The 27,049-nt window shown below is 42.4% G+C and overlaps 3 protein-coding genes and 1 non-coding gene across 5 annotated transcripts; all 4 read right to left on the reverse strand.

Annotated features, from left to right (window-relative positions):
• Positions 1-1,099: 1,099 nt before the first annotated feature.
• Positions 1,100-5,482, reverse strand: msantd1 (Myb/SANT-like DNA-binding domain containing 1). Its single transcript, XM_086287556.1, has 3 exons — positions 4,329-5,482; positions 3,911-4,204; positions 1,100-1,717 (listed from the first exon to the last, which is right to left on the reverse strand). The coding sequence occupies exons 1-3, from the start codon at positions 4,580-4,582 to the stop codon at positions 1,426-1,428; spliced, it is 840 nt and encodes a 279-aa protein (XP_086143682.1). The 5' UTR covers positions 4,583-5,482; the 3' UTR covers positions 1,100-1,425.
• A 2,243-nt stretch (positions 5,483-7,725) lies between these two features.
• On the reverse strand, positions 7,726-22,481 carry dtx4a (deltex 4, E3 ubiquitin ligase a). 2 transcript variants are annotated; one of them, XM_086282444.1, is made up of 9 exons: positions 21,887-22,481; positions 21,444-21,658; positions 18,833-20,027; positions 11,281-11,342; positions 10,978-11,139; positions 10,831-10,892; positions 9,726-10,046; positions 9,550-9,639; positions 7,726-9,463 (listed from the first exon to the last, which is right to left on the reverse strand). In XM_086282444.1, the coding sequence occupies exons 2-9, from the start codon at positions 21,649-21,651 to the stop codon at positions 9,233-9,235; spliced, it is 2,331 nt and encodes a 776-aa protein (XP_086138570.1). In that variant the 5' UTR covers positions 21,652-21,658; positions 21,887-22,481; the 3' UTR covers positions 7,726-9,232. The 2 variants fall into 2 exon arrangements, with proteins under 2 accessions (XP_086138570.1, XP_086138578.1); XM_086282452.1 differs by having other exon boundaries at positions 21,444-22,481.
• Positions 22,482-22,734: 253 nt separating this feature from the next.
• On the reverse strand, positions 22,735-22,806 carry trnaa-cgc (transfer RNA alanine (anticodon CGC)). Its single transcript has one exon. It is a non-coding gene; the product is annotated as a tRNA-Ala (tRNA).
• A 589-nt stretch (positions 22,807-23,395) lies between these two features.
• LOC147335813 (uncharacterized) lies at positions 23,396-26,579 on the reverse strand. Its single transcript, XM_086282467.1, has 4 exons — positions 26,382-26,579; positions 25,891-25,990; positions 25,409-25,569; positions 23,396-24,293 (listed from the first exon to the last, which is right to left on the reverse strand). Exon 4 carries the CDS (start codon positions 24,289-24,291, stop codon positions 23,683-23,685), a length of 609 nt encoding a protein of 202 aa, XP_086138593.1. The 5' UTR covers positions 24,292-24,293; positions 25,409-25,569; positions 25,891-25,990; positions 26,382-26,579; the 3' UTR covers positions 23,396-23,682.
• Positions 26,580-27,049: the final 470 nt, after the last annotated feature.

Here is a 27,049-nt window from a genome sequence, read left to right on the forward strand (position 1 = left end):
ACTGCAGTATGTCTCATCCACTTTGCCTCTGGTTAACTCCTTCCCCTCCACTCGACTGCGGCTCTTTACGGCGGATGGTGTGTAAACACTAACTCTGGTCAAAGGGCTGCAACGGTTGCCTCACCCCTGGCCTTACTACTCATGTGCGGTGTAGCTTACTCATTTGCAAGAAGCTGACAGCCGTTTTGACAAACCACTATATAACAACAGGATTAGAAGTCTAATGCAATGACGTTGCACTTTATGATTTATTTATTACGGCTGTGAGCAATGAGCATACTATGCAAACACAGGCCACACAGTTCAGTGTGTTATAAGGAAACAAATGATGTTGCTTTCTCATTTTCATGAAGGAGTGACTTCCTTTGAGCTGGTGTAATGGAACTAGCCTAATCCCCCCTATTTCTCTAAATCCTCTTAAAATGGGCTGAAAGGCAAAGACCTTAATATTTCAGCTAACGTCAGCCTCCACCCTCTGTGTATTTTGCATCCCAATAATTGTACCGTAGAGTCACGGAGATGGGGGATGTTAGAGTGAAAGACAGCAGCAGGTTATCTTTGCATAGTTGTCAGTTCTCAAGAAACAAATCTGCGGGTTTCTGCCTTGAATGAAAGCTTCCATATATATCAAATCCTAAAACTAAATGCTGTAAAAATGCTGTTATATGACTTTTATTAGCCACTATCAGTGTCTTTGTTATGATACGAATAGAAGAATCTGTCTGACTTGTCAGAGTCTTATTATGACTAATGACCCATATTCCTAGAAATTTTTATGTGGATATCAGTATAACACTATAAATATCAAGGTTACCAATCACTCTGTCACATTCTCACGCAAAAGAAAGTCAGGAATGTTTCATTAAAGCTACTATTTTGCACAAAAAGACATAGTCAAGGTTTCTTTTTCTGAGAAATCTCAAGCAGCTTGTGTTGCCATTTGCTGGCAGCTCTTTACCAAATGACTGCAGTAACAGTGGGGATTACCGCCTAAATTCCTGGTTCATGGTTGCTACAAATTGCCCTGTTTTGGCATCAGACCTCCCATGTAACATGTAATTATCCTGGCAAAGAATAAAAAGTGATGGCTGTTGTTCCCACAGTGATTTTTATTAGGGTACTTGGCAAATTATCAAGAAATCTTATACAACTGTTCCTAAAATGAAAATGTACAGTGGAGCCTGACTTAATGTTGATGCTAAAGTGCTAACAAATGCAATAACATGTTTATCTTCTACAAATGATACTCCTCCAGAAATGGTAAAAGCCTGTATTCATGCCTGTCTCTACCATTTCTACACAGAGCTTTACTCACAATAGGATAAACCTGGAATGCCAAAATAAAATACATCATTTTTTTGTATTCAACAAGGTTATAGGTGAGGCAATGCCCCCCAATAAAAAACAAAACAAAAAATATACACTTTATGGTTTTCCCGGATCCTTCACACCGCTCTGACCCCATGTGGCTGATGCAGTGGCGGGAAGCTGGATCATCTTCTCCAGGAGGTTCATCATGCGCTCCTGCAGCTGCAGGCACTGGACCTGGAGGAGGTTCTGTTGGTGCACGGCTCGACGCACCTCCCTGCACGTCTCCTCCATGGCCCGGCTCGACTTCTTCTGTTGCTGCAGCATAGCCTGCAAGACTCGCAGTTTCTTCCGCTTCAAGGACAGGTGCTTGCTGGCCTTCCTCTTCCTGGCCGAGATAGGATGTGAGCTGGGGGAGCAGAGAGGGGAACCTTTCAGAGCAGGCAGTGCCTAGTAAAAAGAGATCACACTGGGTTCGCATTTTCACAGGTTAGTTCCACGACCTTCAACATAACATTGGTTTGTGTGCATCGGCTCCTCGCGCCGAAGGCAGAAATCATAGAAGTAAATCATTGCAAGTGTTTTACAATGCTATGGACGGCATTTAAAGGGAGTGAAACATGGCTTATTACTGGTAGCTACAATCTACAGATTTTTCTGACAATTAAGACAGACAATTGAGAGGCACAGTTTTAATAAGAAGACAGCCCTGAGGACACATCAGCTGGATGCATGTTTCTGATTTTGCCTAACCAGTACAGGCAGATTGTGGGCTGCAGCTTTCTAGAGAAGCAGCATGAGTAGGGATGGGTATTGATAAGATTTTCACGATTCCGATCCAATTTTGATTCTGTTTAACGATTCGATTCTTTATCGATTCTTTTTAAAAAAGGAGAACACTAAGGTCGATTAGCTTAGAACTTTGTTTTATATCTTCTCTTTGAACAAGATAGAAATTTAGGAGTAACATGGCCTTACAAACCCAACAGTGAGATCTTAAGAGATACACAGCCTACGGCTCTTCAATGGGGTGTCACAGGGTCCCCAGGAAAAAAAATTGTAAATGTAAAATAATAAAATAAATATTCTTCAGTAGCAATAATTACAATTACACAAGAATATCCAGTAATGTCCCTGCCTACAATTAAACACATCTGCTGTGGCAAATGGGTGCAAGCCTTTGACCACAAACTTAGTCACTGCTCGGTGACATTCGTCTATCCTGGCCTGAAAGGAGACGCTACCGGTAGACTGCAGCGAGAACTGGCAGCATCTGAGCCAGACTCTGTCTGTCTGTCTCATCATGGTCACCTAAATGCACAGTAATGGCAGGTTTTGTAAGAAGGCAGATCGCGTTAACATAATATGCACTGTTAGTTGATTATTTACCTGCTGCATTAACGGGAGAGGACGTACAAACGTTACCGCTGCTGCTGGGTTGAGATTAACGAGTCCGGAGCGGAATTAAAAACACGACATTCATTTAAGGTTATCGTGTGTTTTGTGAGCAAATGCTTTTGCATATTCGTAGTGTTTCCTCCCTGAAATGAAATATCTACTTTTCAAGTATTGCAAGTTACCCTGTTGTCATCCGTTCTCGTAAAGTATAACCAAACTTTTGAGCGTTTGAGCCGCCATGTTTCCTGCCAGGTAAATGACACTCCGCAACGTGGTGACGTAATTCGTGGCGACGGGAATCGATAAGGGAATCGTTTGCAAAAATGGCAAACAATTCCAAGGAATTGAAACAGAGGGAACCGGTTCTCAGCAAGAACCGGTTTTCGATACCCATCCCTAAGCATGAGTGAGCGTTTGCTGTGGTGTGCCACAGGAAACTAATGCCAACAACAACAATAATGACAAGAAAACACATCCAGATTGAATTTTAGTGCATCAGAGTGATGAGGGGTTTTTTTTAAAGCAAGAACTTTTTGACTCATTTTTCAGCCCATCAAAAGTTGATTTGAGGGCTAAGGCTTGGTTTTAGGGTTAAAGAATTAGGGTGAATTTAAGACTTTAGCACTTAGCTGTTATGGCTAAACGTAGAGTTAAGAGGCTTGGGATTGCATGAATGTCCCCAGAAAGATAGTGTGTGTGTCTGTCAGTGTGGAAACACTTTTAACAAGGAACTACATTTAGCCCCCCCCCCCCAAAAAAAAGAGAACCGCTCATCTAAACAACCTCAAAATTGAGCACTGCCCTTGCCAGAGTCCCCAGCGACAGACTCACCAAGTCTGGAGTGGATCAGAGGAACAGACAGACCTACACAGATTATTAGTAAGTAAGTAAAGTAAGTATACTTTACAGAAACTAACAAAACTGTTAAAACGCAGAGAGAAAAAAGCAATCGTGTATATAATTTTAGCATTCAAGGTTTAAATAAAGCATAGCAACAAGTAACCCAGCTGAGGAAAGGTAGTCACTTTCAGTTATAGCTGGCAAGCTGAAAACTGCATAAAACTGTATATCTGGTGGGTTGCTTCTCTGAAACAATAGCATACAAAGGTCAGTTCATCTATTATTATCTTTATGAGTGTTTCAAAAGTGCACATATTCACTATGACACACACATGCACTGTGTGTCTCCTCTATTTCCTGTTACCTGGAGCCCTGTGTGTGCTCACTATCAGAGCTCAGCGAGTCCAGCTCTTGTTTGATCTCCATCTCGTCCGAGGAGCCTGTGTACTCTGGCAGGAATCCCATCAGCCCCTCGTCTGACTGTGGCACCAGGTTGTCTGTCGACTGGGAGGAAGTGGAGGGACCCGCTGCAGAGGCCTGAAACTCCAAAGAGTTCACCCTGCCGTTCTCCAGCGGCTTGGAGAGGATCTTCTCTATGGCCTTGTAGTACGGCCAATCCGGCGCCTCGCTGCCTTCGCCAACTGTAGCTTTCAGTCGCCTGTTAAAGCAGAGAAAATGTAAAACAAAAACAAAAAAAATGGGTGGTGGTGGTGGGGGGGGGGGGGGGGGGGTGGTCATGCAGCAGCTGGAGCCACGACTTTGGACCGGGGTTTTGCACTTGCCTGTACTGAAAAGACATATTGGTGATTTTCATCTTGATCTCTTCCTTGAAGCGCTGCTCTCCTGTCAGCTGAAAGAACCTCTGGGACATCTTCTCGTAAACCTTAGCGTTCCTCTTGCTCATTTTCAGCTCGTTGTGGTGTTCCTCCCACACGTACAGGAGGGCTTTCATTTCGCCATCGGTCCAGTTCGGGGCCCGTCTGTGTTTCTCACTGTGGCCTGGCATCAGGTAGCTGAAACCATCCTCTGATGCCATTTTTTTTAAAAAAAATTTTAAATGACTCTCTTGACCTGTGCTGGTTCTGTTTGCAGAGCTTTAGAGGTTGGTTTTGAAAGCCTTTTACTTCGCTAAAGAGCCGTGTTGAGTCTCCAGTAATGGAGGGATAGAAGCAGGAAGGCACACACACACACCACCACCCTGCCTGTGCCTTTCCCCCTAGTCTAGCTGAAAGAGGACTCAAAATGGGGCCTAAGGCAGGAGAGGAATCCGGTTAAAAGCTTTTAGTGGTGCGTGATGTCACCGTGACATCAAGTTGCCCTGGCAACGGTGAGGGAGGCCCTTTATTTTCCCTCCCCTCTCCTCTAACCACTCCCATCTGCTCTCTCTCCCCTCCATTCTGCTTCACTGGAAGCACAAAAAGCTTTTAGTTGAAAGGCAGCAGTGTGAGCGCACAAGACTGCTGATGGTTTTGAAATATGAGCCTCCGGGGAGGGGAGGAGGGGTGGGAGGGGGGAAAAAAGCACTGAGAAGGAGGAGGAGTGGAGACCATGGGTATGTGTTTCCCTGGCAACAAGGCAGTGGATTTGGTAGTCAGCCAGCACTCTGCTCCATTTAAAAGCTTTTAATAATACACAAGTCATTTTGAGATGAGGAGAGGGAGGATTTGCTTTATCTGGCAGGATGCGGGGAAAAAGAGAGCAGAAACACTCGCAGCCTGCAATTCAGACCTGAGAAAGCAAGCCCAGGCATCGCACCGCAAAGCTGTGAAGCTCTTTTTTTTTTAGGTGGGGATAACAAAAGGGAGACATCAGACGAAACGGCAACGTGTAGTGATCAACTGCAGGCAACCGTTGAAGCAACACAACACGCTGTCTCCTGTAATCAGCTTTCTTTTCATAGTCATGGTCAGCAGACAATGGACCCCTGCAGAAAGGGTTTCTCTGACCATTTGGGGACTCCCTCCCCCCACCCCCATTCCAGTCTCTGCAAAGGGCGGCTCTCCCCTGCCCCTGTGCGCATTAACCAGTTTATGTGCATATTTCTTTCCTTTCCCTCTACCTCCCCTGGTCTCATGTTTCTCTCAGTAGCATTTACGCACTGAAGCCCCACCGTCGTTCACACACAGACAGCGAGTTGGCAGCAATTCAGCCCCTGCTTTGTCTCCCACATTTTTTTTAAATTTCTTTTACTTTTGCCACCTTAAAACTGGCAATGCAGCAATAACCATCATGTATTCTCACTTTAGGTGCATTAGTGCCATTAGCTGCATTGCGTCCAGCTTAACTCAGTTGCAGGCTGATTAGATCTTTAACCCATCGTCCAGCTTAACTCAGTTGCAGGCTGATTAGATCTTTAACCCATCTGCTCCCCACTAACCTGACAGGCGGGCGCTGCATGTTCATACCGCTAATTGGCAGCTTTGCCCGATCCATCACATCTGTCACTTAAAATAAATCTCTGCCGTTGCAGAAATGGAAACGCAAACGAAAGTTGACGTGAAAGGTTCTCGGTGTGCTTGAAGAAATGTGACTGACACTTAAAAAGATTTTTTTGAAAGGGTTGCAATCGTTACCACGTCGCGTTTTTGCTCCGGATTAAACAGTTGATCGTTTTTTGACTGAGTCTCAAAATATTAAAAATAATCTGTCACTTCGGCTTATTTCAGCATCACGCCCCGCCCCCTCCTCTCTGTCTTTTCTCTGCAGTCCTTTAGGATTGCATTTTAGTTACTGTTGTGCATTTTTTCATTCAATAAGGTGGAGGTAATCCAGACTAGTAATCCAGGAGCCAGACTAATCTGCGGATAAACTGTTTGATGCACTGCTCACGTCTGCAGGCAGAAGTCACCGTTGTGAGTGATCAGTAAAATAGAGCCACTTGGTAGAAATAAATAAATAAATTGTATATATGTAAACAACGCATACTCGGAGATCTCGTTAAGGAATCTTTCATTTCTAATTTCACCTCACTCACAGTGTAGTTTGTATTCACACAAAGCATTTCAGAAATGATCAACTGTTGGATTAAAATGTCCTATCAGCCGATTTAACAAAGGTTTTCAGGAGAAACTGAACAACTTAAAATCTAATACATGCAGTCTCCTTAATAAGCATGCTGCTTATTTTTCATGCACTCTGTAAATGGTAAATGGCCTGTTCTAATGAGCCTTGATTTCTGCTGCATTCAGATGGTCTTGCCTTAATAGTTCAGGCTGCCAGTGGTTTAATGGTGCAGGGATTTAAACACCACAGCATACCTGAGTGTTGTTGCTTACCCTGTCCATTCCTTTATGACTGCAGTGTAACTATCTTCTGATATCTGCTTCCAGCAGGAACACAAGGCTCACATCACCCTTAACTGATTTCTTGAACATAACAATGAGTTCTCTATACTCAAATGTACTCACGGTCACCAGCTCTCAATCCAACAGAGGAACTCAGGGATGTGGTGGAACAGGTAACTTACTGAAGTGCTCAGATTACTTTTTGTCTTAAGTGATATCATGTGGCCTGCTATTGGTAGCATTGAAAAAAAGCATCATGTAAATTGTACCGGAGTGGAAAGTACCTGTTAGCTGCAAAGAGCAGACATACCTGCTAGCTAAACACAGCTCTACAACCTTCATGACGCATCAAGGAGGAGAATGGTGCTAATGCTAGGATAACTTTTAGTTCACTTACAATTGTTTGGCACCAAATCTTGTGGGAAAGTTGATAAATGCTTCCAATATCAACTAGCTGTAAAATTAGCTAAAGTCAACGCATCCCGAAGCAGACTTACAGTAAGCTAAATTCCCCTGAGCAATATAACAAATGTTTGAAATATGGTGTTAATTTTTCTTATCACAAAAATAACTATAATAACAAGTTACTTTATTTAATAAGTAAAGCTGTAATATCTAGCTAACTTTTTAATAGCGTCAGTGCTACAACTCACTGCTAATGTTAGCAGACTCAACACAGACATTACTACTGTGCTTGGTCACACACCGGGACTGCTTCTTATCAAAAGCCACTAAAATTTAACCCCGATATCATTTGCTTTTTTGTTTTGTTTTGAATATACCTGTTTTTAATAAGTTTTTATCTTAGCAAAACAAAAGTTTAAAGAGCTACCTTCCAAGAAAGTCAAATAGTCAGACTTGATCATCACTTCTTAAAAATAAAAAAAATAAAAAAGTTGAGGCTTCAGGCTTTCTCTTTGAACCTTAGAAAAATGTTTAATGCAAATTTATGCACATAAAACATATACATAGAATACAGTGCATACATAAAATATCATAAAGTAAAAATGCTTTTGATGTTGGCCTACATTAGTATGTTGACACATACTGCTGCATTTCTCTTTAACATAACAACCTGGTCCACAGTGGACCACTTTGGCCCAAGCTGGACCCACATCAAGATAGTCTTTTAGACCGCGCATGGCAAAAAACAAAACATGACAAATACAACCGCTGACCACATTCTGTAGTGTGATTAGAGCATTTGAGGCTGGTGTGTATCCTACACAATAAAAGGAAAAAAAATACAGTAGATACAAGCTGTTTCCTTTTGACACTAAGTAAAAAACACTGTGCAAATCTGAGCTCAGGCAGGAGGTCCAATCCTAGCTTTTGGGGAATTTACGCCTCCTAGGGGGGTAATGGATTAATCCACGATAGGGTTTCTTCTATCAGTCATTAACATTAATGCAGATACAAGAAGACATAGAAAGCTGTTAAATACACCCATGCTCTCAGGGCCAAAGGATTCAGGAATGTCAGCTTATTTCTTAAATAGAAAAATACTAAAAAAAATGATTGTTTTTAAAGAAAGGGGCTGGTAAATGGCATATAAAGTATCAGGCAAACTCTGGTACACCAACAGCTTATCTAAACTTCCCTCCCATGTCTTTGTCTGTCAAGCCAAACCCAAAAACAATACAATGGAACACAGCATATTAAACAAAATGTGAAATTATAGTATAAAAAACATGGATTAATGGAACCGATATCATATAATATATGAAGTATTCATAACATACAAGAACACAAGTTAAAAATCAAACCTAAAAAGGAATGTAGTTCTGGAAAAGTACCACTAGAGGTCAGCAAATATCCATGCTCAGATATCCAGTCAAACATTTGGAGGATTTATATGCTTCTGCTTGTGGACTAACACTTTAAAAACGAACCCACATTAATTTCTTAAATTTCACTTCCATTCGGTTCAGCAGCAGCAGGAGTGGTAAACACTTCATCACTTAAGAAAAACAAAATCAGTTAGTTACATTCTTGATATGAAGTCTGACAGTATAAATGACAGTTTTTGTTCCCCCCCCACAAACTAACAATGACTCGTATGTGCACAGTGGTCTCAAATGTCTCACTGAGTAACATCGGCAACCTTGACACCATTACTGCATCAGGAAAGAAAATGATTCCCCACGTACGTATCAAAACTGACTCATGCAGTCGTAAGAGAAAAAAAAAATTGAGTCGCAGCAAATTCTGCTGAAGCTATTTCAGTTGGGGCTTTTGTTTTATAGTCCTTCTCCATCATCTGGTGTAAAAGTTTCCTCTGTTCGTTTCGTCACACTTTGAAAAGAACTGGTCCGTCTAGCTGCGGATCCCCGTCCCAGGATTGTGTTTAAAGACTCACGCCTGGTATCTTCTAGTGTCTTCAGTGCTGTGAATGTCTCTGCTCAGTCTCTGGGTAGACACTCCTCCTCGGTGATGCCCTGAGCTTTGAGCTCTTCGAGGACATTGTCCAGGTGGCCGGGGTCGGGGTACCCGTGGCCCGTGAGGTTGGAGCCGAACTCGGTCTTGTGATGCACCTCGTTCCAGATGACCGTGTCGCTCTCACCTGTAGTGCTCGACGTACCCACAGAAAAAATGAGCCTACGATCCCACGCTACCAGAAGCAGCCTCAGAACCTGCAAAGGGTTAATAAAGAACACGTGTTAATATATGACCATCTTGCCCATCTGAAATTCAAAAGAAGAGACATTTCTATGTATACCTTGCGTCCCTTCTCGCTGTCAGGAAGGTAGCAGTGTCTGGGGAACCCACGTGCAGTGAAGGGTTTGCCTGGATTTGGGTGCTCTGGGCCCTGAAGACCAGAAGAAGAACAGTTTGTCACTTCATTCAAAAAGAGACGCTGCTAGCACCACATAAACACCGATATACTGAATGTACCTGGATGCCAGGAGGGATGTTGTATATGATCCGGATGGTTTTGCAGTCTGGGTGGCCAGGCAGGGAGTGCGGGATGACATGGTACTCCATCTTGCCGGGTGGCTGGTTGCCAGTCTTTACTCCGTAAATGGTCTTGCAGGTGGGACACTGCAGGCTGCCGTCCTTGTTGCCGTTATTGTACATAGCAACGAGGCACTGCAGGTGGTACTGGTGACCGCATTGTGCCAGACGACCCACCGACTCGGCCCTGGAGATGCCACCCACACCAGGACCTTTGTAGCCCGATGGTCCGGGCAAGGCCTCCATACAGATGGTGCAATCCTGACATAGAAAGATAAAGGACAGTTTGAGTTCTGTCCACTGCAGAAAAGAGATTTTCAAATTATCAGCACGTGCCACATCATGCTGTTTGAGATAATACCGGTATTTTATGTTATCAGATATCTGTAATCCAGCGACTCCAGACATTGGAGTGCTTACATTTGACTTGCGCTGTGTCACTACTACTGCACTACAATAAATGCTGCTCCCTGCAAGCTGCAATTAAAGGTAAAATGTTATTCAGGTATCTTTCCCTATGTCATCAGAAATATCGTTGTCACAAATTTCCCTAAAATATCACGACACATTGTTGAGGCTACACTGTGCAGCTCTTTTTTAATGTTTGATCACCTCCCAACAACTTTCAGCACGTGTCATGGCTTTGAGCAGCATTAGTACACCTTCTACACTTCTACCACGTAAAAATATGGACACCAAAACAATTCTACTATGTAATTTGCTCCTGAAACTGAGAATAGTGCAGATGTGGTTATTTTCCCTCCCACCTTTTTCAGTTATATAATCAGGAGTATAAGTCCTGAGCCTCAAAGAGAGAAATTTGGCCCAATATTTTACGTTTTTGCTGTATTTTGCTCTGAAAGTATTTTAAAAGTTATTAAGAATGAATCCCATCAAAGTCCAACATCATTTTACTGGTCATTATTGTCCCAAACACGGGCTCTGTTTTATACGTTAGATTTCTAAGAGATGTTGCTGGAAGCTATGACGTCTCCATCATAAATAGACTTGCTAGATAAATGCCCTCCATAGGGAGAGAACTCACCTCCTCTGGGGGGTTTCGCACTTTCTGGAGGTAGCGCTTCACCACTTCCTCTGGAGTCTTGCCTACAGACAGAAACACAAAATTCAGTGAGAATTTCATTATAGTCACAAAGCACATTTGCTCTTCTTCAAATCACAACTAGCTCACCTTTCCGGGCCTGTTTCTTTGTGGTCTTGCGACAGCAGTGGCCCAACCCTGGGACAGGTTTGAGGTCGCTCTTGCTGACAGGTGGAGGATGAAGCACCAGCTTGGGAGGGCGGGTCAGGCAGACAGGAAGCCCTGCTGCGCTCATCAAGATGCCTGTTATACCTGAATATAGCCAGAAGAGGGGGCATGAGACATACTACTCATACATTCCTATTGCATACACAAAGCTGGATGAGCTCTTGTGTTATGAGAATGATCCAGTCTAAATCATTTGGATTGATTCAGGTAGTTAGCATAGGTTACCTGCCAGTGCAGGATGTACAGGACTGGATCCATTCAGGTTCTTCACTGGAACTGTTGGCACTCTGCAACAAGGAAAACAAAGCTGTATGAATCTACTGATGGCTGACACAGGCCAGGTCACCTCCACGCAGACTGAAGAAATCTGACGAGTCACCTGTGAACAGGTGCAGTTAGATACAGCAGATGCTCGCCTCCACCTTACTTAGAGTCAGCAGGTTAAGGAGCTTTTGCCGAGTCAAGTGGAGAAACAAACACGGATTGACATGCTGCCCTATAATTGCCACATATGTTTGGGATTAAATGGCAGCACCAGAGCCTTGGCTGCTTTATTTTCTCAGTAACAATACTTGTAATATCCCAGGGTCGGTGATCACAAAATTATAAACACTTTAAGCTAAAATCCATCAACTCCAACAAAAGCAGCTTTGATTTTTATACAAGGAGGTGACATGATTGTTCATTTTAACCTCCAGTTTTTGTTCAAGATATTTAAAAATGCTGTTTAGTATGTCAAATTTGTTATGAACATATTGAAATGCTACAGTAACTTTAAGCACAGCTGTAATGTGTATAGCACACAGGGAGAGTCACGGCTGTGTCTGACCCATCAGACGAGCGTACTTACGGTCTGCCACTTTTGATAACAGTCATCGCTCTTGCTCGAAAGTGCCAAAAACCACAGATACGAGTCAAAAATATTCCAGCAGCGATATGCAGATGATACGTTTTTTAAGCTTCCTCTCCACTGGTTTCTCACTCTTCTGTTCTTTAGTGTGTCAGTGTGTCTGCCCCCGTCTCCCTCTTCCTCTGCCTGTGTGCCGGTGTTAGATCGCTCTCCTCTTTTATAGGCCTAATCCACCTGTTTCCATCTGGTGGCTAAACTCTGGTTGTAGGCCAGAGATTCGTTACAGCAGGGATTACCTGTCAGATGCTACATCACACTGCCAGGCTGTCATAAGGCAGCACCAGGTTGGTGACTGTACGAGTTACAATATGGCGATACAAAAGAATCCCTCTGACTTTAAAAAGCTGATTTAGTACTCTGATGTCGTTAGTGAATCAACATGTACTAAATCTGAAAATCACAAACATAACTGAGACCAGCCCGTCCGGCACCAACTACCACACCATGATCAAAGTCACTTAAATTATCTTTCCTCCTGATTCTGACGCTCAGTTTGAAGTTCAGCAGGTCGCTTCGACCACAGCAAAATAGACATGCATGTTAGGGTGACTGGTTTACATGTGGGGTAAACACAGCAGATATAGAGTGTAAAATAAAGGACTCTATGTATGACTGAAAATGTGGTTTCTAGTCTAAAGTGTTTCGAGTAAGACTACAAAAGCAAACATAAGGCCCTGGTTCTAGAATTGGCCTAGTAAAGACCCCAATCCGGCCGGCTGGATATATGAAGGAGGGCATGCATTTTGGATTTTTAACTGTACTTTTAAGTTTTAAAGCTTTTCCTGCTGATAAAAAACCTCCCCCACAGCCATTCATACTACACCAAAGTAGTTAAGTGAGTGTAAACAATCAAGTGACAGACAAGTTCCTGTTTCTCATCATCTATTTCATCTATTAGAGATTTCAAAGATTTTTTTTTTTCAATCAACAAAAACGTTGTTTTATAGATACAGGACAGTCTGGGCAGAACGTTTTCTGTAATTATACTCCTTTATCACGTAGAAAAACTGAGAGTACTTTTATTTCTCTTTGTATAAGTTGATTGTGTTTTTGGTAGTCATCAAATTCAAAATGCATTTCTAGAGCTGAAGATAAATGACTGATACTTTCTTCACTTATTATAGATTCATATAATGTCTTATTTGTGATCGTGACTTAGCTTTGGACAGAGCTTTAAATAGATGCGATGACAAATCTGGGAGTCATTTTAACATATGCAGAATTGAACCTGCTTATCTTGAAGTCACTAAAGAAAAATTGAGCTTTTGAGGAACAGTGACTCCTGTGTGACTAGAAGAGCTCAGACTATTCTACAGTTAATAGAATACATAATAAAATGTAAAAAAGACAAGAAAAAACCCTGTAATTTCCCTCTCTAAGTAAATGATGTGACGATGGCATGGAAAACCTCACAGTAAGGAATTACTAGACTGTTCAGGTTCCTGTACTGGTCAACCTGATTACACGGTGCTGTGGCTCTATATTTGTTTGTTTACCAACAAAGTGTCCTAGCTGTGGTATTAACTCCGTCTGAGCATGCTCCTTACGTGACTAAGAAAACGTCGACCGACCGACTCGATCTCTAACGGGTAAATGTTGACTGGCATTTTATTTGTGTGTCCGGCGGGAATAAGTGAGCAGTATGAGGTGGAAGAAAAGTGGAGAAAGGTTAAGAAAACAAGCCGGGGCGTGTCGGCCAGTCACGTTTCTCTGATCTCGGTTAAGCTATCGGCATTAGAGCGGAGTCCATCTGGAGCGCTGGATGATGGAAACGCACAAGCCACCGCATATGGCAACACAAGCTCACACCCTGAATCAAATCTAATAAACAAATTGGTTGATTAAAACTTGAAGCAGAAGTAAATCCAGTCATCGGGCTCGAATGATGACGGGTTACTTTTTATGGAGACAAGCATAGGCAGTGCAGAAAAAGCAGGTGCGCCGACCAATGGAAACTCTCGTCACTGTGATGCATCTGTGACGCTGAAGACCCCCGACACGCTAACGCCTCACTTACAAACCATCTGCTCAATTTCACTGCAGGCAAACTCTCAACAACAGCTCATCAATCCATCTACTAAAGGAAATTCTTTTACATAACAAACTTACATAGTACTATTTTTTAACTAAACCGCATAAATGCTACAATATTTTTGTTTTTTCAGCAGACTGTTTAAATCCAGTATGAGAGTTCTTTAACATCTTCTGGTACCACACTTCCTCAATTTGTCATCATGTTTTCTTGCTACAGTTTGTATGTACATGTGTCTTGTGCTTCCTTTGCTACTGCAGCATGTGCTCATCTTTTGTGGTCTTAAAGAAATTCTACTTGATCCTCTCCAGAAAGTAAAAGCGAGCTGCTTGGTTAAATTCACTGCAGCTTGAATTCTTCTGTAGATTTGAATAATTAAAGCTCAACACATAAATATTTTGGACCCATTGACAGCAAAAGAGGATATGTGCAAGGCAAAAAGTCATCAGTGTAGTGATAACCCACATACCTTTTCACGCTGGCTCCAAAAGGGAGAACAGCCCAGAGACTTCCATGTTAATGTTTTACCAGCTTTAGAACAGGAATGTTTACTAGTTGGTACAAAGAAATTGTTTGGGCAACTCGATTTAATCTTCCTCTTAATAACACACTCTCAGAAGGCCCCAGTCATATCTGTCACTAGGGAAAATGTATTGGCCAACCAGCTGGTGGGGGATTGCTGCAGGTTGCTCATTGTCACTCAGTGAAATTGGTTGAAGAGTGCAATGCAAACCAGAAATGGAAAAATGTGCCTTTGGAAAGGTGCTGGTTTCAGCTGCAGTCAACATCTTTCAGTCAATGAATTTGGTGTCTTAGATGCAAACTATAAGTGACCGTGGCAATCTGCTTGCAACCAATGCAACTGCAAGGATGGTTTTGGTGCAACACACTCATTACAACTGTTTCATGCAGCAAGCATTCAGTAACCAGTCACATTTTTCAATACATATTTTTCCCTAGCGGCCAAAAGTTGCCAAGGCGCTCACTGACTGGTCGCTAGGTCTGTGTCACTAACCACTAAACTGTATAAGTGCAACAGATGGATGGTGACACTGGCGGCTTTTTGCTAAGCGTCATTTCAGCTAAACTGAGTCACTGAACTGGTATCTCAAGTGCATTTGTAGAGAAATTTTAATGCAGTTATCTGAAAATAGTAGCTAATCATACTAACAGAAATTCCAGTAAGTCTGTAGTCAAGTCTTAATAAGTGAACTTCTATCTTATTACTAACTCATTACTATTTAGCAGGCTATCTGTTTCTGTGCATTACACCTTTACAGTTTTTGGATGCAGCTTGCTAACATCAGTGGATAATTTAGCTCACCATCCATTGCCACAAAAAGAAAAATAAGAATAAAGGAAAACATTATTGATGGGGCCAACACGCTACAATTAAGACTTCAAAACTGGAAGTCTGACTATATACAAGTCTGGAAAATATCCTCTTACATGATTTTATTATCATTATCATTTTGTACATGGGCATGATTTAGAGTGTGGTTACTCTGTGACTGATAATTTACTACTATAAGCCCATGTTTCATATACAGCCTGGTTGACAGTTTACTCTATATAATGAATGCAACCTTAAAATTAACTGAGGACCGTAGCGCCGAGTAGTTTCAAACAGTAACAGTTTAAGGTTTTGAATGATAAGAAAAATTACAATTTGAAGTAATTTCTGTTAAGACTTTACCCTAATCCCCCAGCAGAATTCATTTTGCTAAAAATAATTACATGTAATTTCCTTCTGTGAATAACATCATTGCACAGCAGGTGAAAGGTCCCACTGGAAGGTGAAGCAGCAATTCAATGATGTTAAATGCCTCACAGGGGCAATAACTCCTGATTGTTGTACTTTCTTAATTACTTACTTTTTAAAAAGGGTGAACTTAATTATCCACACATTTCAATGGATTTAAATAATGACTGGTTTCAGCGGGTTTAAAACAGTTTGGATGTGACCGCGCTTGTGTTGCATGGATATGGGGATAAAGCAGTGAGCAGGCTGGCAGGATCAGAGCGATTCTGAATCGGTGACGTCGGTGGTTTTACCGCAGCAGCAGGTGTGACCATCTGCTGGACTCTCACCTGATATGTTTAAAGAATTGCTCTGTCATGCAGCTCACCTGACACAAAATGAGGAGATTAACGAGGCAGAAATATTAATCCTGCTGTGATTGGTGTTAATCTGAGGCTTAGCTGGTGTAAAAACTGGTGTTTCACTGAGGTTGTTTCAGTTAATGCCAGGATTCAGACAGTTGGGTCACCGTGCTGGGGACATGGAAATTATTTTTCAGTGTATGGTTATGTGTCTAATGTTTGGAACTAGAAACTAGGTCTATGCAGAGCAGTATGCACGCATGCATTTTCTCTGCATGTCTGCAGTTTTATATATAAAACAGCTACCTCAGTCACAGTGAACGCCACAAACAACTCCAGCTGCAAACTAAACACAACAACTGTGTTTTTAAAAAAAAAAAAATTCTAGTTACACAGCAAGAACAGCGCACCTCCACCTGACCATGACCAGACATCCAACTAACCAGCGCCTTCTGGCTCCGACACGTGGATACTGCGACTTCCTTCATTAATCCTCATGCACTCAGTTCGTCAACACCGGAAGATCACGCGGTCATAAAGCGACACTCTGATAAAGAGTTTCAAAATTCTCTGTTACATCAAACCCTTCTCCCTAATAAAAGGAGATCTTTTTGTAGGTTATAGCAGGTAAGAACATCTCGTATTCCAACTCAAATCACAGCAATCACATGGCAGGAACTGGATGAATGTGATGGATGACTGCAAAATGAAGTATATAATGTTACACTTTATAGTTTTGTTGTATATGAATTACAGCATGTTACTGTTAATTATATGTATACTCTTTGCTGACTGGTGCTGCAGAATATGCAGTAAAAGCAACATGAACGCCTATTTTTAAATCCTAGTTTTTATGCCATTAATCCTCCTGATATATTGCATTCATTAGCAAATATTTAGATAAATTCCCACTGCATGGCATTTTTAGTTTAAGTTACAGCTAACACCATGCAAAAAGTTCCAGATGACATGTATAGAAATTGCTGTAGATTCATGGATTTCAGTATATTACAGGAAAACATTTGGTTGTATGTATATATCTATTTATTTTGTTTAATTTTAAACAGGAGTGCAATCAGCAGTTGGGAGCTCCTTGTCTTCAGTCAAAATACAAGGGCCTTTATTTTAATGATAACTGTGGCTGCTAGCTACCATAATTACTTTGGTCACCATGATGTTGTCTGATGCACAGTTACAGGCAGTAGAGTGACTTGACAAAACGTTACTTTCATTTTTTACTATAGAAATTTGTTTTTACAATAATTTAAAAATTACAACTTTAGCAGCTACACAGCTGATGTCTGTACACTAAAATGTTCCTTAGTGGAAATTTCTAAATTCTTATCAAGATTTTCAGTGACACGTTTTGGACATCCCTGACTTGTTTTACAAGCATTCAAAATGTTTCTTGATGCATCTTTGAGTATCTTTACATCACATTACACCACATCCACATTTTTTATATTTAATTGTACCAAAGGGTTTTTTTTAACCAAGTTACCCAGACAATTCAGTAAATCTTACCAACCCATCTCTTAGAGTTAAGTACTTGCAAACTAAGTCTTTATCCATCATGAGTACATCCAGGCAGGTTCCTGGTCCTACATTCACTCTGTACATTTAAAACAAGCTCAGCCATATAGCCAGAGTCAACAACTGTCCTCAGCGACAACATTTCAGTAAATTCTGGATTTCTTAAATTTTATGTTACAAAGTTTTAAAAGCTGTTTAAGTTGAGCCTGATGTTTCTTTACACATAACGAGGAAAAAAAGCTGGATCAGGTCATCATTCATTGAAAGACTAGCAACAAATACCAGAGTTCTTCTATTTAAGTGACAGATACGAACTATTCATGACGCTGTTTTGACAACATCCTCACTTTACTTTGATTTAAGATGACACTTGTGCTACTGTGTGTTTGTAGAGCTTTACCACCATTTGCTGTTTGCGTGATTAATCTCTGGAATGTGCAAACACTTGAGAGAGCTTACTTTGTTCTTTGTTGAATGCCCTTCATTGTATTTCCGTGAAAGTAACTGAGCCTGGTGGACTTTGTCACAAAGATTAAAGGCTCAGAAATACTAATGAGCATCGATGTCAGACATGGTTGTTTGGGGCTGTCACGGTGTAATGACAGCCCCAAACAAATAGGAAATTGCTGTCTAAAAATGTTTTCTTTTTACATGTCTTGATGCCTGATTGGGCTTTTTTGTGTAAAGTGAACTGGCATGGGATCTTATGCCCAGAAACATTTCATGTATTTAGTATTACATAGTGTTAGTGCTTGGATCATGATTTGTAGGTACCTTTCATATCATATGAGCATTTTTATACTGCTGGTCTATCTGGAAACAATTCACATGATATACCAGGAGAGCATGCGAGGCAAAATACACCAAGGAACTGCAGGCTGTGAAAAAACGGATGTGAAATTGTTGTGACAAAAATACAAGTGCCTTAGAAAGTTATTTGTTAAATTTCCATGTACTGAAAACATGGTTTACAGGAACTTTACAACCTTTGTTTTGCTGACAGAGCATATGACAGAGAAGCTCAGAAAAACACATAAGCCTGTCATTCAGAAGTGTGGAAGGCGTGTTTAATTTCACAGCTGACGTGTTGAAGTGTGGAGTGAGTGAGAGGGTTCTCATCATTGATAGGTTTTGCAGGATACGAGCAGGTTCTGCGTACAGAGACAGGTGCTGAAACATTACAGCGTATTTCTACTCACCCAGAGGCGATAAGGGCACGCGACTGAGCCATGGCGATACGCTGCAGCGCCGGACGGCTCAGCCCTGCGAGGCTAGACCGAGGTGGCAGGGGCGCCGCGCAGGCAGCAGCCGCGGCAGCGCCGGATGAAGACACCGGACCCAGGACACGGGCAGAAGGTGATGGGGTGCAGGTGGATGTAGCTGTGGAGATGAGAGGTGGCCCTGAGGCAGGTGCTGCGGGGGCAGAACAGGAAATGGAGAGAGAGGAGACAGAGGTGGAAGGGTGAGGGGTGGAGGTGGTGGAAGATGATAGCGTAGTGGAGGGCGGGGGGGGCGGTGGCAGCGGTGGTGGGAGAGGAGGAGGTGGGGGCCTTGTGGAGGAGATGGAGAGACCAGCTGTGGCTGACCCAAGAAGGGAAAGAGAATGGGTGAAGCCTCCTCCGTAGCCAAGGCTCGTAGTGCCAACGCTGCTAGCACCAACCATGCTCATACCTCCTGCACCTCCCATACCACCTATGTTGAATCCACCTGTCGCCCCAACCATGGATGTCCTGTGGGGGGAAAGCGACCTCGACAGGGTTGGAGGCCGAGGGAGGGTTAGTGAATAAGAGCCTCCTGGGATGGGGAGGCTGCTTAGTTTGGGACTTGGTGGTTTAGTCTGTGGTGGTCTTCGACCGAGAGTGTGAGCGGTCGACATAGTGCCTGCTTTGACACTTAGCACCAGCATACACTGCTGACAGGCGCATGGCTGTCCCAAGGAAGTGATGGCTGAAGCCGGGAGCGCCCCGCTGGGGTACGCACTCCCGTTTCCAGTCCCACTGCTGCTCATCCGGATCCCCATGCCCACTCCAGATACATCAACACTTAGAAGTCCTCCGTGTCCAGGCATGGACGTTGGCCCCCAGGCATGGTGAGACTTGGGTAGTGGCCCAGATACCAGCGGGTAAGCCAGATCAGAACGGCGCTGGATGCGTCTGCAGCGCTGCGTTTGCCCATTGATTTGGGTCATACTTTCGAAGTCAATGAGGTAGCAGAAACCCAGCGGCGCCAGGTCCAGCCAGGGCTGCTGACGGTCGCGCGCTGCCTGGATTGCAATGCCCACCTCAGTGTCGTATGCCGTCCAGCTGCCAGCGTCGTTCTCCCACTCCCACAACCAGCCCTGGCCTGGCGCTGATGTGGGGTCGTAGAAGCTGCGTCGCACCGGTCTTAGGGTACCTGAAGAAGACGCCACAATGGACTGAATTACTGAACAGTAAACTATATTAGTATACATTAAAAAGAAGACTTGTACTGTGAATATGAAGTTCTGTAGCGACTTTTCACTGAGTCTGCTCAACATGACGCCAGGCGATGAGAAGTAGACGCGAGACGAGGAATGCGACTGCACTACAATTTGCTGCGGAGAAGTAGATTACAACCATAACAAATTCTACATGTCTGTGTTTGCTTGCTAAGAATTTGGGCAAACAGGTTGCCCCTGGTAACAGCACATGGTGTTCTGAATTCCGATTGGCTGGCAGCCTTGATCCGACCCAAAGCTGACTGTGTTTGCTTTCCCTGGGTGTCTAGAGAAACTCCACAGAGTCTCTATACTGTAAAAGCTCCCCACATCAAATCCCGGCTTCCGATAGCACTGCATACGTTGCGTTAAGAAGGATGCTTCACACTTGAGCCTCTTCACTGGCAATAATAACAGGGAAAAACAGAAAACCGTACAAATTCTGTGAAATAACACTTTTCGCAACTGTGACTCTGGAGCTTTAACATTGCACACTACTAATGAACACACAAAACATAAAGCACTGTTGAGCACATGAGGCCTGCCACGCACAGACGCATAATAATATGGGCTCGTTCACGAATTCTGCTCCTGTCAACCCCATTTTTTCAGTGTCCTCGCACTCCTGAAATTCCTCTCCTCCTCTCTTGCTGCTACTGCTTTTCTTCCTCAGACTGGGGCACCCTGCCTGTCTCCCTCATTTCAGCCTGGTTTCGGGTTTAGAAAATAAACCAGACAAAAGCTTTTATCAGCCAGCGCTGAGAAAAGGCCAATGTTGGGGTGTCTGCCAAAAAGAGGGGGGAAAAAAAGGGGGGGGGGGGGTCTGACAATCCCCTTCTTTGTCTTATACCACCCTGCCTGGCCTGCTCGGTGAAGTTGTGGCAGATCACCGCTTGTGTCTCCTGGAAGACAATACCGAGGGCCGTGTTTTGCAATGAAAACCTTCCCATGCATGGGCAAGCACACACTTCCTGCCAGGAATGACTCACTTCAGAGCTGACACCTTTCAAAATCCAACCTCTTCAATGCTGGAGTGCACAAATCTAGGGGCCGTGTGGAGGGGGGTGTCACTGAACTGGTGAAGATGGCAATTCAATGATTTGAGATTTTAAGATGAAAATGATTCAATTTATGTCACTGAGTGAGATCTTTAGACCACTAAACCCATCAGCTTCTGCATGATGATTATCAATAACAACCCGCCAGCATAAAAAAAAGAAAAAAAGGCCTCCACCTCAGGCTCAGCTTCAGCATTACACCCCCCCCCCACCACCACCACCACCACCACCGCTCTCTCTCTCTCTCTCAAACACACCCTCCCTCTCGCCCCTCTCCCCCCTCCCGTTTCTCACCTGTGTCCTGTCGGAACTGGTGCATGGAATGCAAATCGATGATGTAGGGCGAGAGGCGAGAGTCCACCTGGCCGAGGACGACACTACCACAGCGCGGGTCGCTCCGGATGACTGCCTCGATGTGATGACAGACAGCCGGGCTGTAGGGCCGCCAGCGTCCGTGCTCGTTCAGCCATTCCCATACCACTACGGCGGATGCTAGTAACATCCTACTCCTGAAAAGACAGAAAAACAAAAACAAAAAATGACAATACCGAGGCACAAATGAAGGAGAAGCCGGGGCGACGGGTGTTTAAAGGTACCCCGCTGATGCCTCTCCGCCGCGCAGCCCTGCGCACAGCGGCGCTGCATCCATCTTGGACAGTTTGCAACCCAGATGTGTTTTCAGTGCTATCTGTGCTTCTAAGTGCATCTTTCGGGATGACAGCACATGCAATCCGTACCTTCCATGTTTGTAGTTTCGGAGGTGCAGCAATTATTAGGTCCTTTTATTGCACGGGGGAGATACAGAGCGTTTCGTGGAAGCAAAGACAGAACAGAAGCCTTCCAGGATGGTTGCATTTTACTCCCTATGCAGATGAGTGACGTCTACCGAAATCAATTCTCAGCCACAGTCAAGTTTGGGTGAGAGGAGAAAATGCAACTTGGATGCTCACGGTGGTGCGGCGGTGGTGAACTAGGTTACTGTCATGAACCGACTTTCATAGTAAACTGTAAGATTTAAAAATATATATATAATCAGACAAAAAACGGAGGATTTTTTTTAAAAATAGATTTTTAATATTTACCCCGTTAAATCGTCTCCTCCTGTAAAAACAAACAAACAACAACACTGCTTTGTAGAGTAGTTTGTTTAGTATTGATCCACCAATATAACTGTAAGAATGAGGTAAAATCCCGTGTCCGTGTTACATAATCGCTCTAATAAATTTTCGGAACACTAAGTTTGGAGTTAGCTTTACTTATTGGCTCATCCAAAATGCCTCCATCGACCAGCTCTCACTTAACTATCAGGTACTGGACGGGTGAAAATAAATCTTTGAGGCTCGCGTGTATGAACACCCCCACGCCTCCAAGGCATCCACCGTCCAATCACATTCGAGCACGGGCTGCTTTGGGCCAATCGCAAACCTACCTCACCTCGCGCACACATTGAGGTGACGGTGTTTGCTATATAGTTATGCCGTATTGCTTTAAAATTTTTTACCTCTTCTTCTGTGACTTCTGTGACAATATTGCACTTTATAACATTTACAACTTATACGGAAATAAAAGTTGAAAAAAAAATCTTTGGAGATGCCGGGGATTGAACCCGGGACCTCATACATGCGAAGCATGCGCTCTACCACTGAGCTACATCCCCATTGGCTGAATGATCAACAAGGAGAGCATTTATCTGTAACTCATGGCTGTACCGCTATTGTGGCTGATTTTGGTGTAATTACGACTTTAATATTGAAAGTTATATTGTTATTCATATGTATTTGCTCCGGTTAATGCATACAACAGGAAACTTGTGGCGTACCGCTAGCATGTTTTTTCTCTAAAACCCTAAAAACATAAAACACGGAAGAATTTTAGCTTCGTCATGCTATGATCACGTTATGTACACATGCTTCCGCTGATAGCATTACTGCATGTTTTATATATTTTTAAAGTATACAATTCATTCGTATTTTCAGTATGTGGTTTATTAAATTTTCAACCATTTACACACCATATAAAATGTATGTTGACTTAAAGTTTGATCGGTTACATTCACTTGTTTTCAATAAAACAAATAACGCATTATTTTGTTCTCACTATATTTAATTACTACTCTTTTTTTTTTATTTCTACAAACGGCATAAAGAACAACAAAAAACAGAGCAGAAAACACTAAAAAAAGTTTCCAGTTTTCAATTTCTTATGTAGATTAAAATAAACATTTAAAGCAAAAAAGTATAGACAAGTATTGGTTTTTTTTACACTTTACAGTTACAATCTAGAGTACCCCTGTATGTTTATATAACTGCTTTATTCATCAAAAAAATTTGACCAGAGGAAAGCAAGGTCAGTGAGGTCATGAAAGTTTAAAGCTCTTTGGGTTTAATGGGTGGGTGCATGTATCTTTTATTTTATTTTATTTTTTTAGACTAATAGAAGGAATTTGCAGTGGGGAGACATTTAGGGGATGAAGCTGATGTTTGTGAAATCCTGATTTGGCAGTTTCCTCAGTCTTATTCATTATTTCTGATTCTCACAACGCCGTCACGTCACCTTTACCCTCACCACCTTCTTCAGACCAGATCGCACTTCCAGAGAACTGCTTTAGATCTATCAGCAATCCCGGCCCTCCACTTGCCTCAGCTTTACTCTGCTCTTCTCCCACTTTCTCCTCCTTTTCTTCACTTTTATCTTCCGTCTCTCCCTCTGGCTCAGACTCATCGTTAAGTTTGGTTTGCTCTCCTGCCTCTGAACTCCCAATACTTGAGTCATCGTTTGAAGTATTACTTTCTTTCTCCTTAGCATTACCAGTGTCGTTGTCCTCCTCCTCTTCATCTCCCTCTGTGTCACTCTCCTGACTACCACCACTGTCCACCTGTTCTTCTTCATCTTGGACTTCCTGCATTTCCTCCCCTTCCTCTTCTTCATCACTTCCAGGCCACAGCTGGACCCCAAGACGTGCCCCCACAGCTAACGCTGCACTTCTCGCCTGGTCCCTGAGACCTCCTTCCTTGTAGACAATGCGTCGGACTGTATATTCCCCTTCAGCCTCCCTGTTCAGCTTCTTGTACAGTACAAAGAGCACAACAAGGAGGAGTAATAGGGTGACAACAAGGGCCACCACCGTAGTTTTGCTGTCCATTCCTGAAGGAAAGACAGAGAAGAGGTTCAGAATTAGTATGAACACACATGGGGAATCAGTTCATTTTCATAAATCTTTTGGTGATGTAGGATTTCAGAAAATGTGTTTGTTTACATTCTTACCAAGTCAAATTAGAAAAATGACATTTTACATTATTCTAATTTCGTTTAATTGAAGGCTGAAATCTGATAGACTAGCTAAGTACGAAGGGTGAAGTACAAGGAAATCAGTCACAGGTGGACACAAGGGGCAAAGCTGATGTATAAATTCCTATATGATTTTTTTTCTTCATAAAACCCATTAGGCATTTGAAAACTCAAGATGGTCGTTGACATAGCCAAGTAAAATCTCTTTCAAGCAAGCCTTGTCTCTTTGAATGATCTTAATGTGAAATCATATGCATTCAATCAATAACTTGCCAACAGGGTGTGAGGTGTGATATATATTTATCTGGATTTGTATGTGAGCATTAAAATGTGTCTGTGGGTGGAGCTTTCAGTGGAAAGACTGCTCGGTCTAGCAGGAGCAAACCGTGGTCAAGTACTAACTAACCTTGTCCCTTTCATAGTCTAGCTTGATTCGTTAAATGAGAGACCCATTGTAACGGATAGCTGCGCATTAATCACCTCACAGTAAGCAAGTTCTGGGTCTGGGCAGAACTGCTTGTCAGGTTAGCTGGTGGTTTAAAGTTGGATGAACATGTGTCATTGCAATTATTTCATTTTACAAAGGCGCTCCGAAGACATTTTTTAACTCATAAATTTGACTCTCTTATAGACAGCAATATGATATTTTTTTTTTATCAAACTCTTGGCAAGAAAGTCATTAACACTGTTTATCACACACACACACAAAACAAGCACTTCTAAAAATAGGTACATTTTTAGCTTTAAGAGCAGCTTTCACTGTTTATTTTAGCAAGGGTGTGCCTTATCACTTAAAACAATGCAGTGTGTGCACTTGAGGGAACACAAAAGCAGAAAGCTGTTTCTCTCTTTGCACTTTTAAACAATGGAAACTGAGAGTCTGCCACAGACTTTGTGTAGGGCTTTTAACTCGTTGCAATGACACAAATCTGACTTTGCTACAATTAAATGTAATTAAAAATGTGCATTACCTCCTTAGGAAGAAGTTACAGTTGAATTAAAGAAAAAAAATTCCTGGATGGTTTGGAGTCTCAGTTACAGGCTGAACTTTACAGTCACAAACTCCTGGTGCTTTCAAAGCAGCTGTGAACTTGTCATCAGGAGATCCATTGGTGAATTTTATACTCAGGATCTAAACATGAAATTAAAAAAGAGGTAAATTGACAAAGTTAAGGCATGCACAACACTGCACAAAAACGGCAGTGGTACTACTGAAATGACCTATCATCTGAACAGCAAGTGCACAATATTGCACGATTTATGATGAAGCATCACTAATTGTAGCTTTCTAAATCGAGAGGAAACATTGATGCATTGCTCAGCGTTAACCTGAAACTTTTTCTCCATATACAAATGTGTTCTTTGCACATTAAAATTTAGAAAGTTTTTTTTTAAATCAATCTTTACCAAAACATAACACAGGCTCACAGGTTATAGTTATATACATACTCACACTGGAGATGTTACAGGAAGTCTGCCCTTGTTAAACTCTAAATTGTGTTCACTAGGATGACAGGAAGCTTTGCAGACCGCTCAGAGCGTTTGCTGGTTTCCTGTCAAAATGATAATTGAACAGCATCAGTCAGCCCGCCATGGGTGGAAACTTTTTCACTCGGAGTTCATCAGACCGAGAGCCGACATCAACTATTGCAAAATTAATCAAGAACTAAAGCAGGTCCACTTACAAAGAGCAATTAAAGCCAAAATGGATCAGAATAACTGATCTAAGTTGCAAATTATTGCCTGAGGTGCTGTAATTGTACCTCAAATGTAGCTTAGCATAGATTAAATAAATGCTTCAAGTACTTCAAAATCCAAAGTATTAAAAATCACAACAGGGGAAAAGCAGACAAAGCAGTTTCAGTGTAAAAGATGTGCGCAGCAAAAATGAGCTTAAGAGAAAAACAGGAAGGACATTTTTTTTAAAAAACCCGAAAAACTTACCAAAGTTGTGAGTGAGAGATACTGTTTGTGTTGCTGGAGAGCGAAGAATGGCAAAGAGGCTGACTTGTGTCATTTAGGGTGTGTTAGAACGAGTGCGTAGAAAAAGAAGAAGAAGAAAAAAAGTGAGAGAGAGAGACAGCAGGGGGGTGATGCATGACATGTGATGCAGAAAGTGCTCGCTGAAGCCCTCCGAGGAGGTGGTGAGAGCAGAGATTAAAGAGAGACTTTGACGGGGTGTGGTGATGAGCACAGATAAGGAAACACACAATTATTTATGGAAAGAGGAAGGTGCAAATTTGAATTTGTTCCTTGCGAGGTTGACAAGTCACTTGGAAACTGCAGGTGTGAAGTCTGTGAAGTACACGTGCAGAACATGCATGTCTCATTACTTGTTGCACAGGTCTGTGAATGAACTTATATATATAGTTTTCTTTTTTTTTTTCAGTTGGAAGTTTGTTAATTTGGTTTGGTTTTGCTTTATTGGACATATAAACCAACAAAACAAGTCTGGTGGTGTACATGAACCCGAAGGCAGCCTAAGAGCTAAACCCTGATCTATATTTCTTTTTAATCAACCCCCAAACGAAGGACTTAATTACATATTACAACAGTGATATCTGAACCTATCAAAAGAGTGCATCATGTTCAAAAAGCTGTGCTGAATATGA

The sequence above is a fragment of the Aulonocara sp. 'chitande type north' Nkhata Bay genome, linkage group LG3 (genome assembly GCF_057382095.1).
Source record: "Aulonocara sp. 'chitande type north' Nkhata Bay isolate Kocher_YH1m ecotype deep benthic linkage group LG3, A_spYH_male_GT1.1, whole genome shotgun sequence".
NCBI lineage: Eukaryota > Metazoa > Chordata > Actinopteri > Cichliformes > Cichlidae > Aulonocara > Aulonocara sp. 'chitande type north' Nkhata Bay.

Coding starts and splice junctions, on each gene's coding strand:
- msantd1 (XM_086287556.1), bottom strand. CDS start 4,582: ATGGCATCAGAGGATGGTTTCAGCTACCTGATGCCAGGCCACAGTGAG. Junction 4,205..4,328: donor AATATGTCTTTTCAGTACAG/GCAAGTGCAAAA, acceptor CTGCTTTAACAG/GCGACTGAAAGCTACAGTTG. Junction 1,718..3,910: donor GAGCACACACAGGGCTCCAG/GTAACAGGAAAT, acceptor CTGCTCCCCCAG/CTCACATCCTATCTCGGCCA.
- dtx4a (XM_086282444.1), bottom strand. CDS start 21,651: ATGTTACTAGCATCCGCCGTAGTGGTATGGGAATGGCTGAACGAGCAC. Junction 11,140..11,280: donor TGTACATCCTGCACTGGCAG/GTAACCTATGCT, acceptor GGCTATATTCAG/GTATAACAGGCATCTTGATG. Junction 9,640..9,725: donor ACATCCCTCCTGGCATCCAG/GTACATTCAGTA, acceptor TCTGGTCTTCAG/GGCCCAGAGCACCCAAATCC.
- LOC147335813 (XM_086282467.1), bottom strand. CDS start 24,291: ATGGACAGCAAAACTACGGTGGTGGCCCTTGTTGTCACCCTATTACTC.